Source organism: Acipenser ruthenus, chromosome 10 (assembly GCF_902713425.1).
Source record: "Acipenser ruthenus chromosome 10, fAciRut3.2 maternal haplotype, whole genome shotgun sequence".
NCBI lineage: Eukaryota > Metazoa > Chordata > Actinopteri > Acipenseriformes > Acipenseridae > Acipenser > Acipenser ruthenus.
In genome coordinates, this window is record NC_081198.1 from 17,069,043 (window position 1) to 17,092,654 (window position 23,612).

General features: G+C 37.9%; 1 protein-coding gene across 2 annotated transcripts in view; it reads right to left on the reverse strand.

The window, feature by feature from the left end:
* Window positions 1-23,612, reverse strand: part of ttll7 (tubulin tyrosine ligase-like family, member 7) — a 68,376-nt gene that overhangs the window by 20,998 nt on the left and 23,766 nt on the right. For both annotated transcript variants that reach the window (XM_059031887.1, XM_059031886.1), the window contains exons 5-13: window positions 22,592-22,659; window positions 21,820-21,978; window positions 16,216-16,432; window positions 14,927-15,091; window positions 13,664-13,822; window positions 5,634-5,728; window positions 4,902-5,049; window positions 4,205-4,278; window positions 2,695-2,834 (exon numbers count right to left, since the gene is read on the reverse strand). In XM_059031887.1, the coding sequence (XP_058887870.1) occupies window positions 2,695-2,834; window positions 4,205-4,278; window positions 4,902-5,049; window positions 5,634-5,728; window positions 13,664-13,822; window positions 14,927-15,091; window positions 16,216-16,432; window positions 21,820-21,978; window positions 22,592-22,659 (1,225 nt within the window). The remainder of the gene's footprint in view (window positions 1-2,694; window positions 2,835-4,204; window positions 4,279-4,901; window positions 5,050-5,633; window positions 5,729-13,663; window positions 13,823-14,926; window positions 15,092-16,215; window positions 16,433-21,819; window positions 21,979-22,591; window positions 22,660-23,612) is intronic.

Here is a 23,612-nt window from a genome sequence, read left to right on the forward strand (position 1 = left end):
AAAAAATAAGATATACAAATGATGGACATTGACGAAATGTTTTTGGTTTCTTTTTAATCACTTGATCATTCACCCTTGACCATGACACACTTGAGTGACTATGACAGAAGCATATGCACTTAATCACCTAATTAGTGAGACAGTTGATTGGACATTGGATATGGAGTGATTTCAGCTTTGAATTGCAAGCTTGAATAAAAGCAATAAAGAAAATCACAGAAAAAAAAGTGTCTGTCAAGAGTGCAGTGCCTTCGTGCAATCGGCATGTTGGAGGCTGGACTAGGGCAGTGTACTGTGGCTCACCGTCTTGGGTGCTCACAGCCAGCAATTTCAAACCTGGCGAGATGGTATAGCCAGACACACTGTAAAGGACAGGCCACGAACTGGGAGACCAAGAGTCACAACACCGGCCCAAGATCGACAGATCATTTTGCAGCATCTTCGTGATATAAATTGTTAATAAGCACAATAAAAAGTCACTGCACCTGCTCTAAAACAGTTTGTCATTTTTCGATTACATCTAGTGAATTTTATCCAAATATAAGTGATAAGTTTCTTTTGATGCTCAAATATAAGTGATAAGTTTCTTCTGATGCTCAGTATATTTTAGCCTTCATTTTTGCCATTGTCTGTTTCAATACTGTCGTTTTTATCTTATGTACAGTACTGTGCAAGAGTTTTAGGCAGGTGTGAAAAAATGCTGTAAAGTAAGAATGCTTTCAAAAATAGACATGTTAATAGTTTATATTTATCAATTAACAAAATGCAAAGTGAGTGAACAGAAGAAAAATCTACATCAAATCAATATTTGGTGTGACCACCCTTTGCCTTCAAAACAGCATCAATTCTTCTAGGTACACTTGCACACAGTTTTTGAAGGAACTCGGCAGGTAGGTTGGCCCAAACATCTTGGAGAACTAACCACAGTTCTTCTGTGGATTTAGGCAGCCTCAATTGCTTCTCTCTCTTCATGTAATCCCAGACAGACTCGATGATGTTGAGATCAGGGCTCTGTGGGGGCCATACCATCACTTCCAGGACTCCTTGTTCTTCTTTACACTGAAGATAGTTCTTAATGACTTTCGCTGTATGTTTGGGGTCGTTGTCATGCTGCAGAATAAGTTTGGGGCCAATCAGATGCCTTCCTGAAGGTATTGCATGATGGATAATTATCTGCCTGTACTTCTCAGCATTGAGGAGACCATTAATTCTGACCAAATCCCCAACTCCATTTGCAGAAATGCAGCCCCAAACTTGCAAGGAACCTCCACCATGCTTCCCTGTTGCCTGCAGACACTCATTCGTGTACCGTTCTCCAGCCCTTCGGCGAACAAACTGCCTTCTGCTACAGCCAAATATTTCAAATTTTGACTCATCAGTCCAGAGCACCTGCTGCCATTTTTCTGCACCCCAGTTCCTGTGTTTTCATGCATAGTTGAGTCGCTTGGCCTTGTTTCCACGTCGGAGGTATGACTTTTTGGCCGCAAGTCTTCCATGAAGGCCACTTCTGACCAGACTTCTCCGGACAGTAGATGGGTGTACCAGGGTCCCACTGTTTTCTGCCAATTCTGAGCTGATGGCACTGCTGGACATCTTCCGATTGCGAAGGGAAGTAAGCATGATGTGTCTTTCATCTGCTGCAGTAAGTTTCCTTGGCCGACCACTGCGTCTACGGTCCTCAACGTTGCCCGTTTCTTTGTGCTTCTTCAAAAGAGCTTGGACAGCACATCTGGAAACCCCTGTCTGCTTTGAAATTTCTGCCGGGGAGAGACCTTGCTGATGCAGTATAACTACCTTGTGTCTTGTTGCTGTGCTCAGTCTTGCCATGGTGTATGACTTTTGACAGTAAACTGTCTTCAGCAACCTCACCTTGTTAGCTGAGTTTGGCTGTTCCTCACCCAGTTTTATTCCTCCTACACAGCTGTTTCTGTTTCAGTTAATGATTGTGTTTCAACCTACATATTGAATTGATGATCATTAGCACCTGTTTGGTGTAATTGTTTAATCATACACCTGACTATATGCCTACAAAATCCCTGACTTTGTGCAAGTGTACCTAGAAGAATTGATGCTGTTTTGAAGGCAAAGGGTGGTCACACCAAATATGGATTTGATTTAGATTTTTCTTCTGTTCACTCACTTTGCATTTAGTTAATTGATAAATATAATCTATTGACATGTCTATTTTTGAAAGCATTCTTACTTTACAGCATTTTTTCACACCTGCCTAAAACTTTTGCACAGTACTGTATACTGAGCTTTTTCTAGTAATACCCAGGACAAATATTGGATTCACTGGCAATGTCTTCTGAATGGTTGAATCATACTTTCATGACATCAAACAATTGTAAAAGCCCATATGAAGGCATTGTGAACATACACTAAGCAGTCCATTAGTACCTGCAAAAAAACCCCTTCTGAAAGCATGCTGGGTATTGCTATGGAACCTCAAAATATAAATATCCAACAAAACAACCACACAGACACACACACAGTAATACTATATTTTCTTCAGGTGTACTTTATAAAACTTTATATACTCAGCATTCAGTAAATCGTGGGTCTTAATGTATTCACAAGGACAGGGATGACAAATGTGTGGTTGAGTTTGCAGAACTGACTTTTTTTTAAGCAGAAACAATGTGTTTTTCACAGGCGCATGTTAAGCAATGAGCTGAGTCGTCACTCGGATACCTGCCTTCATTCGTTTCAGTGGGTTATTCATTTCCTTTTGAAGTGAAGCCGCTCTCCCAGCGAGGAAGGTCTGAAAAGCAGTAGAAAGGAGGCTTTCATACTTTTCCAGGAGCTGCTTGTCATCTGGAGGGTAGATGCGTCTTTTGAAAAAAAAGACACAGTTTACATTTAGAATTCATATGCTTATTTTTTTCAGCAATGAAAAAAAAAAACTTCTAAATAACCCAGGAGGTGCCAGATTTTAGTAAGCAGAAATCAACGATATTTCCACTTGTGTCACTGCACACTGTTCCCTGATACTCACTCAGACATACAACCTTGACAAGGTCAAAATTAGTTTGTCCTACTCTAATAACCATCTGATACGCTTTCAAATAATTATTTGAATCCCGATGAAAGAGTGCATACATGCATATGAACATGAAATCTGTAATAGGGATTTAATGTTGAGCATGTGAGTGGAGTTGGCCACCCCTGTATTATACAGTATCTAAAGGTACCAGCTCTTCAGAGTAGGGATTATTATATTCATATAGTTAGTGTACATGCTTGAAGGCTACATAATTGGTGTCTGTTTGCAATCAATTGCTTGTTTCCAAGCAGATCCTCCCCCAATACCAGGAATAATCTCATTGAGGGTCTCAGGGCATGAGGGAGTCTGGATCAATAGCCATGCTGTTCTTTGACCATGAGCTGGCTCTTTATGTATTAATGTTAAGAAGACTGCATTAACAAAACCATTAAAAGATTATTCGATTACAATCAATGTTAAGAATACGCATTTCGTCTACGGCACGCACAGTATAGCAACTGCATCAGCAATGTATTAATGACATGTAGTCACCTGGCCAGTTCAAACAGAAGACTTATCCAAATGTCAAGGGATGCTTTCAAAATGGTATGGAGGTGGGGGTCTATTTTTTCAACTGTAAAGTATAAAAAATGAATCTTCTCTCAGCTAAAATCTTAGAAATACCAGTGACTGTTCAGAGTGCAGCAGCTTTTACTGGCAGAGCTCCACTGTACATGTTTATTTGCAAAGCTGTGTAGAGGGAAACAATATCTGTGAGGAATAGGCCACTGAAAAACAGTGCGATCACCCAAGTGATGTTTCAGCTGGTTGGGATCTGTCAGAAAATGTCTAACAATACCAGCTAATTGATTGGGTAGAGATCCCTGTGTTAACTACAGGAACAAAATGTTGACAGCTTACACATCACCTTTCCATTACATCTTTTCACAGCTATTCAGCCTAAGGATGGGGGAAATGCACAAAGCCAACACCTAGGTAATACAAAACTTGAAATGAACAACCCAGGAATTTAATTAAAACACTCACACTGGTATTTTTGTTTTCATGTTGTGTGACATTGCATGGTTGCAATAAACCTTTGGAGTAAGAGAGGGTTTTGTGAATTTCCCCCAGTGTGGTTGTACAATAAATCGATTTTAACAAAGGATAGTAGATACTACACTGGACAAACCATTATTGTGTTTAAAAGCTCAGTACCTATAATTCCCTAGATGCCTGTTTTCATACTCCTCTCTTGATAACTGCTTACGTACTTGGGCCAGTCTTTCTTTCTGAAAAAAGAGAAAGAGAAAAAGAGTGTGTAGAGGGTAATGTTAAAGTGATTATACCCACCAGGACAACCTAGGCTTATGTTCGTACATTTTGTGTCTCTTACTCACTTTATTGCACAAGAGGTGCACTCTTGCAGTTCAGGATAAAGAATAACAAAAGCCAAGCTAAGATGAATTTACTCATTCTAAACTGAAAAAAGAGATATATATTCAGGAATGGTCTGACACAAAACATTTTTACCATTTTTGGTATCTTTAGCTCTTCCTGCCCGCTCTCCGTGTGTAAGTCTTGGAGGAATGCCTGTGTACCAGCAGCGTCCGAGAAGCACTGAACACAGTAATGAGTGTCTATTTTACTGAAGAATGTATGCTACAGTTTTTTTGAGAAAAAAAAGTCCATGGGAATTATCCCTTTGTAATGAACTGAACTGATTATCCTAGAAGAATAAAATGCCTACAATTAGCTCTTTTCCTGGCTGTGCACAAAGCAGAAAACATAGATTGACGTTAGATTAAGTAACAGCTTTAGTTTAGGCCCTGGAATGCCAATCTAAACTACTTTATTTGCTACCTCAAAAGGTTCAGTTCTGCCTGCCTGATTGTGTACTTCAGGAAACTCGTACCAGTTCCTCTCTTCTTCGCTCCAGTGTGTGGCGCTGTTTCTCCCACTCTGAGGAACACGGTGACAGCCTCTTCACAGAGCCCCGTCCATAAAGCCTCTTCTGTGCTTCAGCTTTCTGCTGCGCTAAATTTCTCTTTTTATCACTGGCTCTAAAACAGACAGCAACAACACAAACAGTTTACGGTTTGTAAGTGATTCCAACATGTGAAAAGCTGCAGAAATCGCAACAGGTCCCACATGTGAAGTTTAAACATAACACACACGCAATTTCAATTTAACAAATTGAATCTGGTATCATACCAGACTCTCAGTTTGCAAGCCTAAGCTTTAGGTAGTCTGTTATGGTTGTACTTCCTGGGTCATTTCACCTGAGCAGTGTCTCTGAGGTCAAAGAATCTATCTGGCTGCAAAGTATATGCTTCATTTAAAGGAAACAGATGGTTGGTTAATAACAGGAAAGAAGACATTGAAGGGGTTAAACAGGATATGACATTTCTGAGGTGAAATGACTGAAGTAAACACTTTGAAAATATTCCCGTCATGTACAGTACAATCTACAACTACAGAAGGGGGTTTTAAAGTTAAAAAAACCCCAAAAAACTCTTATCTATCTGTTATTAATCCACACAACTGAGCAACACATTATGCTTTCATATATAATACTTTGCTGAATGAATGGTTTTGATAATGAAAAGCCCAAACCGTAATGAGACCAGGAGGAATTGAGAAGTACCTGATGTTTAGCAGCCTCAGGGCATTGAGGAGAACTCCCTTCTTCACATCGTAATCGATCTTCTGGTCCGTACCAAAACTTGGAGCACGATTAATCTAAAAGAAAATACAAATGTGTGCTGTATACTACAATTATCTTAATATGAAAGACTGGTATTGTAATACTGTAATACAAATAATCACTTTATATAGCATGTTTGTACCACAGGAACAACACCTACCTCTCACCTACACCTAATACATCAAGAATCCCAGTAACACTTTAGTTTAGGGATCCATTATAAGTGGTTATACTATATATGTAATAATATAAAATAACATTCTTACATAATATGTTGTAGTAAGAAAAACATTACCATTCACTTTTATTATTTGAAATCATAGTTTGTAACTGTATCTCAGAATGAATAATATGTTTATAGTTGTGTATCACCAAATGTTTAGCTGTATCTACCAAGCAAAAAAAGATTAGCACATTTGATTTGTGAAATAAAGTATGAAATAAATGTTGACAGGTAGATTCACGACAAATCGATTTGTTTATTCAGACCAAAAAAAGATAGGGACAGATGAAAGTTATTGAGGTCTAGTAGATTAAATCGGTATCTGCACCATTACTGCAGCTCATCATTTTGTTTGCTCCAGCATACAATGCTAAACAAATCAATGTCCTGCCATGACAAGCGTTGATCTCCCAACCTCTCCCCAATCGAACCATTTTTTTGTAACACCTAGATGTTTTTCTTCTTTCAGCCTGCCTTAATACCAACAAGGGGCAACACCCATTACTGACTGCAAGTGTGACTTTCCGAAAACACCACTCGCAATAAACAGAGCTACATCATTTGAAATTTCATATTCAGTTAAAAAAAAAACATATCAAAGTGGGGTATATTAATATATTGTCATTAAAGTGTCAACAATGATTAATTTGAGTTCAACACTGATCCGGGGGGCTCATCTGGCCCATCATTCAAGTTTAAATAGGACACTGGAAGATACGGAAGAATCTGATGTGAATTCAGGGATGTGCTGAACCTAGCAACATCCAGTCACTGTACTCCAGGAGGTATTGAATTAATCTTAGAACAGCTGCTTTGTGTTTCCTTTACTGTACTTAATGTATTATGCATTGTTTTTGCAACTGCATCTTGTAAAGCGCTTTGTGTGGTGGTTCACTATGAAAGGCGGTATATAAAATAACGATTGATTGATTGATTGATTGATTATAACCCCACAGGCACCTGCAAGTCCTAACCCGTTTATGAGATGGTGCTGCTTCATCGTCGACCCTGTCAACAGATCTCCAAATGAAATGTTAAAAGCGCCAGAGAATCCTACAGCGATGCTGCCACCTCCCTTCCAATTACAGCACAGCCATTTCATCTGTGACTAGAACAGAAACCTCTGCCCTGTTTCAGTGGAGAGCATTGATAATATCCCTTGTCACCTATTATGGCCACAAATTATCAGTGATGTATGAAACGCACAGGCTTTGTATCACAGTTGTCGTATGAGCAGCATGAGAGTAGACAGAAAATGACAACAGTTCCAATTTGTATCTATATCACAGACGCAGGGAAAGATCGGCTGAGTGCAATCTGTCACTGGCTAGTGTGGAATGGAAAATAGCATTTGTCAGGGAGAGGCATGCCACTGGGTTGGTAATAGATAAAAGCAGAATTGACAAATGCATCTTTTTTTGTTCCAGATTGACAAGGAACTGTCAAACGTGGCAAATTCGGTACAGAACAGTAACACAACTTAGCTGACCTTTATTGGGTGGCAAAATACCTTAAAAAGTGTTTATTTGAAGGTCAACAATTAACAGAGATGTATTATTTTACCATACATATATGACTATAATTTCTATTGAAACCTAATTTCTATACATGGCATATTCCCTTATCTGCTTCATTTACCGGAATATAGCATTATTATTATTATGGAGTTAAGGATGCATATGCTTAATTGTACTTATTGCTATTTAAGAACCAGGATAAGTATATTGAGATGTGGATCGCATTCATGCATATCCAGCAAGGCACTTTAAATTCATTATTTGGTGTATTTCTGTGGTACCCAGCATGTGGTGGATGTTTTCCATGAAAACAAGGTTAACTCCAGGATCAACTATTTTACATGTAAAAAACAACTTGATCAAACAGTAGGAGATCTGAAAATAAGCATAAAAACAGGAATTTCTATTAACATTAATAGTAGTATTTGAGTATGGGACTGGACCAGGAAATGCAACACGCTTTTGGTTTACATAACAAAAATTGGTTGTGAAAGCTGTGTTTGTGGAATGCTGATAATATCTTTCTGTACATATTCAGGTACATGTTGACCTGCTTTAAGACTGTTGTGGCTCCCATTATGCTGAAACCCACACTAACTGAACATGACCGAAAATAACCACCAGGCTGCTAATCCCCCCACAATATACTGTTACCTACACAACCCAACAGTGAATGTGTCTTTTAATACCAATGCGTTTCATTGGCCCTTGCGATGTTTGTTCTAAAGTATATACTCATGTTATAACAACTGACAACTAGAATTATTATTTTCCGTTAAATATCATTTTAATAACAAAAGAAATCTGAATGAATGTTTATAAGGAATAGGACCCTTCAAATGTAATTAAGAAAAAGTGCATTAGACTGTAGCTAATATTGTTGCTCTGCGTAATCCTGGTTACATTTAAGCGTCTGTCTCATTTTTCAGTGTGATTTGTTGCACTGTCAATTTGTCAACCTGAAAGGAATTAAACTGGCAGCATACCAAACATTTTCTCATTGAGGAAGGTAAGCCAGTCTTGAGACTAATGAACCCCCGAAGCCTTTAAAACTCGGTGTCGCTGGTTGGGGCTTAAAGGGTTTGCCTACAAAGAAGTATTTAATAATACTGAAGATGAAAGTTTAGTTTTAAATGATATCTACATCTGTAGTTCTAAAACAACAATACGCAGATACTTGGATAATACTTGGATTACCATTTCATAAGATTATCAAGGCTCCTACTGTCACTGTGTTTTGATTATAGATATGTTGTTTAAAAGAAACCTGCATAACCTGGTAACACTTTCTAGAACCGCTTGTTCCTGGCAGGCAGTATTACTCCTTTTATACAATCCAGATCTCCAACTGTATTAACCATTTGGTTTCAATTTACTTTAAAATAACAATCTCCATTATTTCGCTTAAAGCTGCAACATAAGGTAGCACAACTGGCATGTTTACAAATTAAATGATATATTTCAGGAAAGGAAATGAAGGGGGTGGGGAGAGGCAAGGAAACACTACAGCAGGTATATTTATTAACCCTTATGACGATAGGGCAAGACAATTCAATTTGGGGACTCAAGTCATACACGAATGGATTAGTTGCTGGATAAACAGATGGATTCACTCAATGCTGTACGATGTTGTACATCATGAGTCCTATTATGTGTAGTCCTATCCACTGTAAACAAATTAAAAGATATGTAACAGATTACCTTTATAAATGTTAACCACAGTATGTTTGCAGTTTTAATATGCATTTACCATAGTTTACTCTGGCTTTTATTAATATGCTTTACCACCCCTTCCTATTCCTTACCATGCTTTATTTCACTTTGCTATGCTTTTACTATGGTCAGCCTTTATAAGGGTAATTTGTGTGAAGCACAGTGCATTTACAATGCAGTTTTATTTTCCTCAGTATTGTAGCATCTAAAGAAAGAGTGGTTTGCTTCATATAGTAACATAAACCCGGTCTCCATTTCAATATCTGACATCTCAAACATTTCAGTTTTGTTTTCAATTACCTTATGTTTTCTTTCCTGAAAATAAGTCAAACAAATGTAAAATTACATGAAAGTCACTCTTGATACATGTGCATTCTGAAGTTTTGTTGACATACAGTTGTGGGCACAGTTTGCTGACTATCTTGGAATTCGTCCATCTTGCTGGAAATGTTTGTTAATTTTTTTATTTTTTTTTAAATGACACCATATGTCATCAACATTGAGAAAATTACAGGCAAAAACACATGACTGAGTACAATAGAGCTACAAGTTTCAATTTCAGTCATCAATCTTTTTTTTTTTTTTTTTACATTCATTGAGGCGAATTCCCATGCAGGAATTCAATACTCTTCTCTTTGTATATCCTGTGAAGGCTGCCGTCGGGCTTCGATCCTTGGGGGTTGAAGTCAGCCATTCAGTGAGTCAGCTGACAGGTTAACCTGGCATAACAAAACCCTCAGACTCATTACAGTATACTGAGAAAGCATAAGAAATGCTATCCGGGCCCTAATAGCTAACAGGACTGTATCCAGAAAGCTCTTGAAGAATTATTCAGCAGAACCCAAATGGTCTGGCCACACAACAGTCTAGTAGCTGTTCTCTGTTCCTTTCTGTAATATTGAGACCCAAATTGAACACAGTATTCATGCAACCTTATCGTATCCCTTAGATCATTTACACTTATTACTATAAATGCAAGCATTCTGTTCTCTTTTTTAATTGCCTCCCCACATTGCCTTAATCCTGACAATGGTGAGTCTACAAAGAGTACAACATATCTTTTTTGTTGCAGGATGGTTCCAGTTCTGTACCACACCTGCAAGGCCATACCTGCACAAAAATAAGGGTGTTTAAACTATAAATGTATGCTCAGTCCACAAAGAAAACTTTGCTGTGTACATCTTTAGATCTGCCACCGAAATGAATCCATGTTTAGAATAAACTTTCCATGTACATTGTTTTTGACAGTTGTGGTACATTAAATGCTGTTATCTGCCTGATTTATTGGAATGAAGCCCTTTTAAATGTGTGTAAAACACAACTACGGTGTTCAAGTTGTTCTTGAGTTCCGTGTAAAACAAAAGATCCATTGAAAGCTAGTATTTCACACTGAAAGAATGAACCGAACTATAACAAAGGAGGTGCTGCCATCTTGAGGCAAAATACAGAAATGCAGCATTTCAGTTGATAAACAGATGCTGTTTTTCATATGTATTTGTCTTTTTAATGCTTACCAGCAGACACAAGCACAGTGTGTAGAAGAATGCAAAGAAGCACATACAGCATGTACTATTTCTTAAACAAATGCATTAGAAACAAGTATGTACTGTAAGTAACAAACATCCTTCCCAGCCATAACTACCATGAAAAAGCAGATCCCCATGATTTACATTGTATGTACACATAAGTGGGACGGAGTTACAGGTTCATCCATATAACGACTCAGACTCCAGACCTATTAATAACTTGTGCTAAAGAAAGTCCTAACCAAGTTCCATAACAACTGGATAATATGTTCCTATCCTTAGTTTAGTTTAGTGATATGCTTCCCCAGTGAGTAATTTTGAACCGTTCCAAAGTACAGTCTACAGTTATGGAAGAAAGACTGCACACCCACTGAAAATACAACTTAGATAATTACTGGTTTGAATCATTTCTACTTGTTTATACAGTTGTCCCGTGTTATACCACCCCCCTTTATAACGCTATCCTCGTATACCGCCAGCTATTCTCTGAACAAATGTCACCAATATAAAAACAGTGCTATTTGTACCCGTTATATCGACACCCCGCTGTCCGCCACCCGCCAACTTCCCAAGCCAAGCAAACGTAAATATAAGCATTGTAGTTTCCTTCATTGTAGCGCCAGCGAAATAATCATGGCCAATTAAAACAACAAAGTTATGCAGTTCCATTTGACTCGCTTTCCTAATTCGTTGTTAACTGAATGTTCATTCCAATGTCATCAACACTCCCGCACCCAAAGCAAAACAGAAAGTACAACAAAACAGAAAGTATGGTAAGAGGTTTGTTTGTTTACGTGTAAGTTTTGCACAAATGAAGGCTCACTTAAACTAAAGCATCAGTTTTGTAAATAGCAGAATTTTTTTTTTCACTTTTCGTTTAAAAGTGTTTGCCTGTACATATTCAACGTTTTTTTGTTGTTGTTTTTTTTAACTGCTTAAAAAAGAATGCTGTTGAGCTTAAATTGCTCTGTGAAATAAATAGATGGAATCGTCCAATGGGGGATAGTATTCAGCAGGCTTACAGTCGTGCCACAAACACTAAAGTTCAAATGACCAGTAGAGTAAAAATAAAAAATCGTACGCTTTCAGTTTTTATGGAATTGTTGCTTGGGTGATTTGACACTAAATTAGTGTTTATTTAATTTTTTTTAAGTATAAACTGTTCCTCAAAAGTAACTATGTATGTTTCATACAGATGAGAAAAGATGACCCTACTTCACTTGTAAACCTACTGTTGTGTTAAGAACTAGTACTGTAGTTTTAAAAAAAGATTCATGTTGTATTAAAATGGCCTGGAGATACTGCAATTGTATAACTAAAAAAATTAAACTTTTGAATTTATTGCAAACATAGAAGGTTGTGTGTGTGTGTGTGTTTTTTTTTTTTGGACCCTGACTATAACGCCACCCTTTTTTGCCCATGGCCCTTACCAGGCGGTATAAAGAGGATTGACTATAGTTTGCTTTGTCTTTCTGTTAGGAAAGAATAAACACTTTCATCTTGAAACAATTGTGGTAAAGTGCTCTCAGAGCATGGCTGGAAGCAGTCTCTGCACACTGTTTTACCAGTCCATAAGCATGTCTGACCCCTTCTCATTAGGTGCCAATCATTCCAACACAGGCCCTGAGGACTGAGCAATTAGGGAGTCGCTTCTAATGTGAAAGCTCCAATAGATACAAATTGCTGTGGGTCATTCTAAACTAAACTAACACAAAGAACTCGCAGGAATGTTCAAAAGTATGGTATGAAATAAGTGTTGTCTTTTTAAATACATATGAAATGGTTTTGTTGTGGACTATTTTTAAACCATTAATAAAATCCTATTTGCCCCTTCTTCAGCTGTTTTAGACAGGGTTTACTTGTTTATTCCCATTTTACAAAGCATTGTTTAACCCTACAGAATGGTAATAAACAAGATAAAAAAAATATTCCTTCAGAGTTCAATATAATTGAACACTTTTAGCTTTGTTTCTTGTTCTATAAATCAGTGCTGTCAAACTCATTTTCTTTCATTTTATTTCAGGAAATATTGAAATTTGGTATGCGATTTGTTTTTTAAATACATTTTTCGAATGTGTTTACAGGAACACTAATCTCTGCTAGCTGCCAACATGTACTGCATCAAACAAACATCCTCAGCCTCACTGTAATATCTATCCAAAGGGTTGATGGTAACATTACATTCCTTTGATTTTAATTGATGTGATATGGAAGGTGAGAGCGGGGACCGCACAAAAAAAAATCTAAGATCAAACTTCCACCCATCCACTCTTTTGTATTTGGAGCCCTAGCCTTTAAGAGCCAGAAAACACTGTCTTGGGCTCAAATACCCCTGTTCTAAATGCAAAAAGGACTTAGAAATGCTTATCTTTGACTATTGCATGCCATTATACAGTATAGGTCAAATATCTTTTGTATCCTAGTAATGAATCAGGCAGAATCATCTGGGGACTACGAGGAGTGTGTGAGGAATTAAACAATGATCCAATTAAATGTACATAAACACTCCCTCTAACCAGGAGCTTTTCAAAAACCCAAATGATGAGCATGTAACTCTAAAGTACTCCGCACACAGTACTGCAGCTGCTTTGTGGGTCAGCTGAGTCCAGGCTAAGAGATCTGGGAATCAGGCTTTCAACAGCAGCAAATGGAGCTGTTCAAAAAATGGATTTAACTGTAGTTCTGATGTACTTGCTACTTCTGACCTATGTTCTCGGCATTCATTTCTGTCACTGTTTATATTCCTCTTCCCAAGATTATAAATGACCTCAGAAACTGAGGCAGGAGTTATTTATAGTGAAAAGCCATGGGAGCAATACTCTGTATGAATTATCATACTTATGAGGCAATGACACTGAAATGGCAGCTAGAAAAGTGAACAGCCCAAACTAATTTTTTTATTTTTTTTATTTTAAATGCTGACTAAAGTAGTACAGCAAGTGGAATAATCAGTACAGTATGTTATCCTGTTTTTACTTTAAAAAATCTTACCTCAAGGAGCCAAGGTTTCAGTTTTCGGTCTAGTATTATGTCGAAACCTAGGATCTCAAAGCAGACACTGTCGCTTCCAGGAGGCTGTCCAGGTCGACACATACGATATGCATGAAGAACATGAGGCTCTGCTACAATCAGCGTCTTCACAACTAGCTCCTGTTTCAAAGCAATAAACATTGAATTAAAAAATAAACTACAAAAAAAAAAACACTGACAAGTGTTATGCAAGTCTCTGCTCTTTTCGTCTCTGGTATCCGTGTCAGTACACAACTATATAGAGGCAATATTTAAATTTAAATAACTACTTAACCATTTTATTAAAATTATTTTTATTTTTAGGTAAAGGCTATTCTTTTTGGAGGTGCACGTAACATAATTTGCCATGTTTCAAGTCTAATAAAAATGTATAATAAACACTTTTTCATTTAGCTTTTTAATGAGAAACAAAATTCAGTTTTCAACATGACTGGGGTTTGGGCTAACAGAGTTGGTGGCAACATATTGTGGTCATGCTTCAAATATATATATATATATATATATATATATATATATATATAGTATGTAAACTGCGAAAGCTTTTTTGAAAAATGTTTGATTTGTTAAGTCTCAGAATGCCTTTGTACTTAGCTTAGAAAACTGTAACAATGAAACACATTCATTGATATTTTGATAGTGCCATAGTGTCCTGATCACCAAGCGGGCTGCTATCTAAGGTCCCCCAGATTTCCTGTGCGACAGCCCTGCACTGCCAGTTACAGCACATTCTGATGGCAGAGGAGCAGGCATTGACAGGCATGTACTGACCACAGGGGGTCTTTAGCTATTCTAGCCACGACCTCAGATTAGATTAATTTCCTGATACTACAAATTTTCTGCATGGTCCCGGACAAATTTATCAGTCGCTTATTGTAAATGACTTTTTATAATTGAAATTGCCCTAGTTCAAAGAGCTGAGTGTAAAGGATAACGGTAAATGTATTAACTTGCATCCAAATTATCGCCTCTGTTCTGTATTTTAGTGCAGTTTTGGCACTACTGATCCTGCATTTCGAGTACTTCCAAAATAAGTTACACATAGTCCACCATTCACAAAACCTTATCTTGTATTTAAAGCCTATTTTGATTAATTGAATACAAGTTTGGATCCAGTTAAACATTTAGTAATTGATAAAACTGGTTGAGTGTTTAGATAAATAAAGTAACTTTTCCATTTGTAGACATAAATACAAAAACCTCCTGTCATCTTGGAGGTATACTCACAGAGACATCCCCCCAGAATTTGGACACATCATAATCGTTGGTTCGTAGAAATTCTGTGAACCAGCTGATGGAGCGCTTGCTGCCTTTGTCTGCTGTTTCGTCTCGCTCAAAGTTCTCGTTGTGCTTATTCACAGAATAGTTGGTCAGATGCATGTACAGCTGGCTCTGAGTGAAAAAAGGGTTTAAGCAATAACTAAGCAGTCTATAAACTGGCTTTTACTTTACTATTACAAACTTACAAAGTGTTTTTATAAAACATCACTTACTACAAAAATGAAGCAAAGCTTATCTTTATTACATTATTTTACACATGCAGCTACTGGGATCTATTTAAACGTTCTAAACAGTGGCAGATAAAAAATCACGTCGGCTTTAATCCCACAAGTCTTGATCTATTATCTCCTTTATTAACATCACTAAATACAAAAAAATACCATGGAAAAGCCTCTGTGACATCAGGTTTAAAAGAGTATTTTAGATCATTAAAATAGAGCCCACAGTATTTAAAGTTGGTTCTGTATTACATAAACTACAGCATTCCCAGTAGTAACAATGTAACGTCAGCCAATGAGATTTTTGGTAAGAGATTGTGTAACCCATTAAAGTGTTGTCTACCTACAAGGCCCTTGGTGGTCTTGGGGCATCTAATCTTCAAGACCTGCTGGTTCCCTATCTTCCCACACATTCCCTGAGATCACAGAACGCTGATCTACTGGGGATTCCAAAAAGCCGAAAAGAACCGGATGGGGCAAGCGCTTTCAGTTTCTATGCCCCCCCCATCTAAAGTATTCAGAACCCATTTGATATCAGGAAAGCCAGCACAATTATATTTTTTAAATATAGATTAAAAGCTTTTTCATGCAGTACTTTTTCCTCCTAAATCTAGAATGCTTTGTCTATATCTTTAGTATTTTCATGGGGTGTCTGTTGTTTATAAATGTTTTTTTTTGTTTCTCTGTTTTTAAAAACAGACTTCAGTAAAAATATGTATATCTCCTGTACATATAAAATAAACCGCTCACTACAGTACGCTATCTCTTCTTACTCATATGGAACAAAAGCTGATGTTTAATTCAGTAGGCCCCACACTTACTGAATTCATACTCTTTTCTCATCTGGTCTTTCCTATTGTTATGCAGAGCATTACTGACACTTCATTAATCTTGTGTTAAGCCTCTCATCACTCTCAAGTGTCAGTAAGCATGTAAAATAACCTACTTTGAGAACAGTTAACACCATACCAGACAGCCCTTGGGAAGAATGAGACATCTGGCTTGGATTTTCCTTACCAAGTTGGTATCGCTTGGTGGATGGTACTTCTCAGTACCCATTCTCACAAGCCCGTCATTGTATAAGAAGATGCGTAATGGGTCACATGACGTGACCAGTATGTAAATCCTCAAGTCGAACTTGTAACCCTCCATTAGAAACGGCTTATCGAGGTATTCCTGGACAATGAAATGGTCCTGAGCTGGAAGCTTCTCACAGTTTCTTATTAACGAGATCCTGTATGAAAAATAAAACATATACATGTTACATTCCTCGAGCCTAACTTACACTCCACACACAGTGATAAGACATGTATTCAGCTGCAGAGGAAAAAAGATAACTCCTAACTGAATTAAAAGATACCACCCAGTAAGAATGTTGTGTTCTCCAGTGAAAATACAGCATTCTGCTTTAATTAATGTAATCTCAACATTTAGACAAATGATGGCCACGATATGGAATCAAAGTGCCTGTAGTTTAGTTCCATTCTGTAAAAATGATATAAAATGATAACGCATTTAGACATTGATAAAGACTTATTGTTGAATCGTTTGTCTTAGATTTTACTAGGTTTATTTTTCACTACTTCGAAAAGCAGGGGAAGAAAATTGTGATGGTGTAAGGCAGCGGTACCTCTAAAAGAACTGGTTGAATTAGCAGTAAATGACCACAGATGATTGATGAGACATACTTATTCTTCAAATGTACTGCGATCAGGTAACCAAATCCCAGGTTTACCTTTTTAAAGTGGCTCTGCCTGAGTTGCTGTCTCCATGCCCCACACTTTCTAACTAGCCTCCTTGTCTACAATTACCTATACAACTCCAAACAATAACTTGTAAGCTTCAACTGCTTTTCTAATTGAACATAAATTACTTATGAGCATGAAACCTAATACTTGGAACTGAGTATTTCAAATATGCTTAAGACAACTGTTTTAGAAGGTAATAATAACTATCACAGGGGACTTGTGCATCCCAGCTGAAGATATTTAAATGTCACTCCCATGAAACCCAATACTAAGCCTATTACATATTGACCTCAAATGGATTCTCTGTTCATTCACCTAGTTATTATGATTACAGACACTTTTTTAGTGTAATTTTCATTTTAAAATCCACATTATGGCTGTCATATATTGCTATATTATGGCTGTCAACAGCCATGTGATAAAGAGAGAAAGGATCAATGCTGTAAATCTCCCTCCCAACTAGAAAGGGTACTGTGTAAAGGTGAGGGTATACCGCCTTCTAGATTTGCCACCTCGGTGGTAGGTGGAAACCGGAAGGTGACCATATTAGGAGGGGCGCGTAGCTGCAAGTACTCCGGACGATTCCATTGCAGTCAACTGCGGGGCAGCCCTCTATTGGAGAAACCATGGCGACGCGTTGACTGCAGGGAGGAGTTTGCTGGGTACAAAGGGGAAGCAGCTATGTCATTACCTGGGCTTTTGCGCTGAGAGAAATGAGCCACCAGCTGGAGCTGTTCTCATTTTGTTTTGTGTTACGTGCTGTCTGTGTTTGTCTTTACAGCGGAGGAGTAGGAGCGAGGGGCTGCAGCCACTGAGCCAGCACAATCCCCGGAGCACTTCCCTCACAGCACGGCACCAACCACTCACCACAATCCCTGGAATTACAGAGCACAGTTTTCGTGCACGGAGGATCGTGGATTAGGAGTGTTTTTCTTTTGTTATTTTTGTTATTTTGTTTCTTAAACTTTATTAAATAAATCACAGACATTTTGGGAGAATCTGGTTTGGACATTGTATTTATTGCACCACGTCACTCGCATCCTGTCACAAGCCATAATATAGCAATGCATTGTAATTTATTTAGGCTTAAAGGCTATAGTGGGTATTTTGACTGTAGTTTGTATTTAGTGTTTTTTGATTTCAGAAAAAAATTGCTATTATGGGCCAATAGTAAAAACATACTTGCTTTTAAACTCTAAACTATGCTCTTAAAAAATAATAATATATATATATATATGGGCAGCTGGCTCTTTTTGCAAATTATATATATATATATATATATATATATATATATATATATATATATATATATATATATATATATATATATATTGTAACACGGCAGGGAGGGGGGTTAAGATCTTCCCTGCCAAAAACAATTGCGAATGCACATTTTGTTTAAATTAATTGTTTTATTTGTTTAATTATCACCCGCACCTAGTAGTTACTATCAATTAGTACTAGGTGCAGGGGTATTTAAGATGTGCAGTCAGTCTGCACGGGGCTGCTGAGTAGAAGGAAGCAGAAAAGAAGTGCTCTGCTTCCGAGCAGTCATGTATGAAGTAAGTGCTGTGTTAGTGTTTTGTTTGTGGTGACAGGTAAACAGCTTAGCCGTCCTGCAAGTCAGTCAGGGGAATAACCTGTGTAGTAAGTGCTCCAAAACAGAGTTAGGTTTTGTTTTGTGTTTGTGTTTATTTTTGTGTTTATTAAAAATAGTGCAACCGCTCCATTTCCTGTGTCCTGGGTCTGCTTTGAAAGGGGCAAACGAACGACCGTGAGTGCCGGACGGGTTACAATATATATATATATATATATATATATATATATATATATATATATATATATATATATATATATATATATATATATATATGATGTTCAATAAAATAAAATACAATTATTACAAAAAAATACATTTTAACCCTAGATTCAACATTCCTAAATTATCAGCAATGTTGGCTGTTGAGAGACGCACTTAGTGTACTAGCAGTGGCAGATGGTGTTCTGGTCCTGGAGGTGCAGGGTTTTTTTTATGAAGGGAGGCTCTGCCTCCATGGCAAACTCCTATCTCCCATTAAACACAGTAGTAGCAGATCACTTAATCTGAGCATGGGTTTTAATTGGAGGAGCCCAGAGAGGTTTTTTTTTTTTTTTTTTTTTTTAAATCAGAGGAGGCAATGCCTCCGATTGCGACCTCCTGTCTGTCTGAAACAGTACTCGCACTAGCAGATTGCGTGATCTGAGCACAGGTTTTAATTGGAGGAACCACCCACATCCTCCTGACCCCTGCTGAAGCACTACTGTAATGCACAGAGTATGCGTTAATTTATGAGTGTTGATTGAAATTGCATTGTTTCGTTTCGCATCGCATCAGCAGTAACACAATATATTTTGTAATTGTTTTATTCTGGTGCATGGCCTTGTTTACTTTTCAGTAACTGTGATCACATGGTCAAATTAGAGCTTTATAAGGCGCTCTGCGTGGAGTGCAGCATGCGCCCTGTAGCCTGGACGTCGCCAGTTCGAGTCCAGGCTATTCCACTGCCAACCGTGGACAGGAGTTCCCAGAGGGCGGCGCACAATTGGCCAAGCGCTGCCTCACCGCGCACTAGCGACCCCTGTAGTCTTGCCCAGAGCTGCGTTGTCCTCCGATGCTTTAGCTCTGAGGTGGCTGCATGGTGGGCCTGCAGTGTGTAAAAGAAGCGGTCGGCTGACGGCACACACTTCATAAGACAGCGTGTGTTCGTCTTCGCCCTCCCAAGTCAGCGCAGGGGTGGTAGCAGTGAGCTGAGCCTAAAAATAATTGGCTATTCCAAATTGGGGAGAAAATAATAAAAACAATTGGCGACCACTAAATTTAATTTTAAAAAAAAAAAAGCAGAGAGACCATGTCAGTTGTGAAGTTAAACTTCAACTTCTGGGGCAGGTTAGTGTGCGTGTATAAAACAGTTTTTTTTTTTTACTGAAAAATACTATTTATCCACCAAAGAAGAGGAGAATTCTCGATCTGTGTCTTCTCTGTCACCGCTGTCAGTCACACAGACGACACTGTAGGAGTAGCAGGAAGGTTTTTTTTCTTTTTTATATAAATCTTTACATCAACTCTTTTTTACTCTAAATTACAATAAATGTTTTTAATTATAATTAAATTATAATTAAAATTACTGTTTCTGTTTGTTTTTTCTAATTACTTTTGGGAGGAGGTTTTCCATCAGTCACCTTTGTTTCAAGATACAGCTGAGTAATGTACCTTGCTCCAGATCTTCTTTTATATTAAATAGATACATTTCGTATGTACATAATGGTATCTAATTATTTTGTTGGCCATTTATTAAGTTTAACAAATTAAGTTGATAGGGTGTGCTTGATTTTTGTCTGATTTTCACCTGCTTTAACAACTTTGTTTAGAAAATAAACCTACCTTGGCAGTGTGCAACAGTTCAGTTTATTAGAATAGATTACGGTGCACTACTGTTTTCTTTTTTCTACTGGCTGCTGGAGAAAATTAGTTTAACAGCTTTGAACTGGGGCAAAACGTTAAGAAGGTATGAAAAGTGTCAGTCAGAATAGAATAACAAGATTATTTTGCTGCTGGTGGCTTACGGTGACCCCAAGACCTCTGCTTTTTTTCTGCCTCCCCATTTTTTTGACAACCAACCGCCACTGATGTAAATGTATTATTATTATTATTATTATTATTATTTTTATTATTATTTATTTCTTAGCAGACGCCCTTATCCAGGGCGACTTACAGTCGTAAACAAAAATACATTTCAAGAATCACAGTACAAGTTTATGTATATTAAAATTGATGTGTATATATCTGTATAGTATGCGTGATAGGGGAGACCTGTGCTGGCTATTAGGCGCAGGCATGATCCTGCAGGGGAGGGGTTGGGAGCCCCGTGGGATCCGCCTGCCAATCATGCAATGACACAGAGAGGTTGGGTGAGGGTGTGTCCCGTCTCTCTCTCGGAGTGGTCGGGAGGCGGGTCTTGGGGGGGGACGATCGACCAATAAAATTGACACTTTGCTGTTCCTTCACTCTTGCCCATCTAGGAGAAACGACAGCAGAAGCTGGATTCAAAACTTGGATTAATACAAACCGAAACGAACGCCAGTGGCTGGAACGAGATAAAAGGGCAAGCATGCCCAGCTGAGGAAGGTAGCAGTGCTTTATTACATACCCAGATGGGACGTTGTGAGTTTAGTTGGGGAAGTCTGGGCAACCCCGTGAGTGATAGTGAGGGAACAGCAAAGCGTCACAGACACTCGAGCCACACCGAATAGCAGAGGCTGCGGGACAGTGTGGGAAGCAGCACCTTTGATTTGTAGTTTTGTTACTGTGTTTTATTTTCCTTTTTTCTTTCGCCTTCTGTTTTTGAAAGTTATTTTCAGTACCTGCGTGTGCTATCTGAACTGTCTTTAAAAGAACCTTACCATTGTTGGTATTGTTGGTCTGCGGTGCAAGGGTGCCCTCTTGTGCCTTAAATAAAAATTGGATGCCGGAGAGGTGGTCTCAAATAAACAGGACTCCCGTGTGTTTGGTGAACCCCACACCCTCCCACAGTAACTTTTGAAATTTGAATGAATGTATTACTAATTGATCTATATATGTAATCATTAGCTTTATCATAATGATTACAAACATGAAACGGACTGAATGTATCTGTGCCCTTCCCTTGGCTTGATACTGTAGAAAATCTCAAAAACAAGCCTACTACTGTACCTCTGCAATCCACTCAATAAACCACATCATTTACAAAGTGTCACACCAAGAGCAATGTCCTTCATGTTTTTAGATGTAGCCATTTTTCACTGCATGTGACAGCCAGGCACAGATGCTTAATAGTTTTTTTTTTTTCTGACCTACCCATGACCCATTGCTCCGTTGGCTGGCTTCACAATAAATGTCTTCTGCTTGCGTTTCTTTCGCAGCTCCTTCACGTAGTTCTGGAACTGGGTGTACTCAGCAGGAAAGATCCATGTTTTGGGAATGAAGCCATATTCTTGTGACTGGCTCTTTATCATTCTGCAGATACAAGAATGGACACCAAAGCATAGGTACATAAACACAATATGAAAACCCAGAAACTCTACCCAACATAAGTGCATGATTTATGGTATGCAGTACACACTTTCGTTTTAAAAAGCTGTGTGAAGGAATGTAATGTATAGGCTATATGACTGACTTTACTGTCAGCTTCAGTCACAATGGGAAAGACAGCCGAACTGGTGTTGATAGGAGATGATTAGTTGGTAGCTTATGTATCTAATATTACAAGCATTACTGGTATTTAGCACAGATGCAACAATTAATAGTTTTAAATTTTTGATCGGCGTGGTTTTTATTTTGCGAGCCTCAATTAAACATTTATTGATCGATTAATGGTCCTGTTGTCCTACCTTTCTTTGCACATGTCTGTTTTGTAATGGGAAATGTCAGAATCTGATGTCTTCTTGCTTTTTAATAATAAATCTAACAGTTTTCTGATGACTCTATGTAAGGGCCATTCTGGAGAACAGACTATGCTGCTAATATCAACCCTGAAGGAATTGAGGAATGCTCACATACCTTCAACAACAATTTAAACCCCTGAAGGTTTATAGCATATGTTTCGTATTAAGTTAAAGAAAATACTTACTTGGCCATGTTTCTTGCTAGGCAGTCTTTACGGCAGATTTCTCCCATTCCCGGAAAATGGTTAATTCTCTGTTTTACAAGAAAAGATATGAATATTGCTTGACTTACCTTGCTGAAATGTTTTTATTACGGGAAATGAAATGTTTTTGTACCGCTTATATTCAAATGTCGGGCCAATTAGAGCTTAAAATAAAAGATGAACACAAGACCTTTCTAACCTTCATTTAGTTTACCACATCTTTTTAATTAAAAATAAAAAGATAAATCTCAGCATCGTGGGTGTATCATAATTGGTTCTGCATCACAGCTACTGCAATTTTACACCGTGATAGATGAGTGAATTGCTGTGGAATTATTTGTTTCTTTGAGAAAATGAGACAAAACAGGTCTATAATTAGGCTATTGCGGAAGGCAGTTTGACAGCAAATCTTGCAGAGGAAAGCATGGATAAACCCAGCATGTGTGTCCCACAGAAGGCAAGTTCCTCAAACAAAATAAACAAAATGTACAGGGTTGATTGAGAAAGAATGCACCACATGATTAATGACCTGGCAGATGGTAATTCTTTCCTGCCAGTTAGCTATGTCCTGAATGTCGTGTGTGCTTTTGGCATATTCAGTCCCAATTGTATCTTGTAATTCGGCAATGTTCTAATTTTTTTTTTATATACAATACTCAGGTCGCCCCAGGTGGCCATCAAGTCTGGTGTTTGAGGAGGCCACTCTACAGGGCCTCAATGAATACTAGTCTGGGTATGAGTTGTCTTAGTAGGCCTCAATAATGTTCATCTATTTTGGGATGCACATAAATCACCCAGAGAAACACACTTACATAGATGATTGAACAGAAAAATAAATTACTGTTGCACTAAAGCAGTTGAGAATTTTTTAACATGCACGGCAGAATTAATTTTTGCCGAAGCACAGTTCAATTAATACATTATCAATCCACAACATATAAAACTCACATTAAAAATACACATTGTTAAAAATGAGTGACATTCCTTTCGTCACATTTTATCT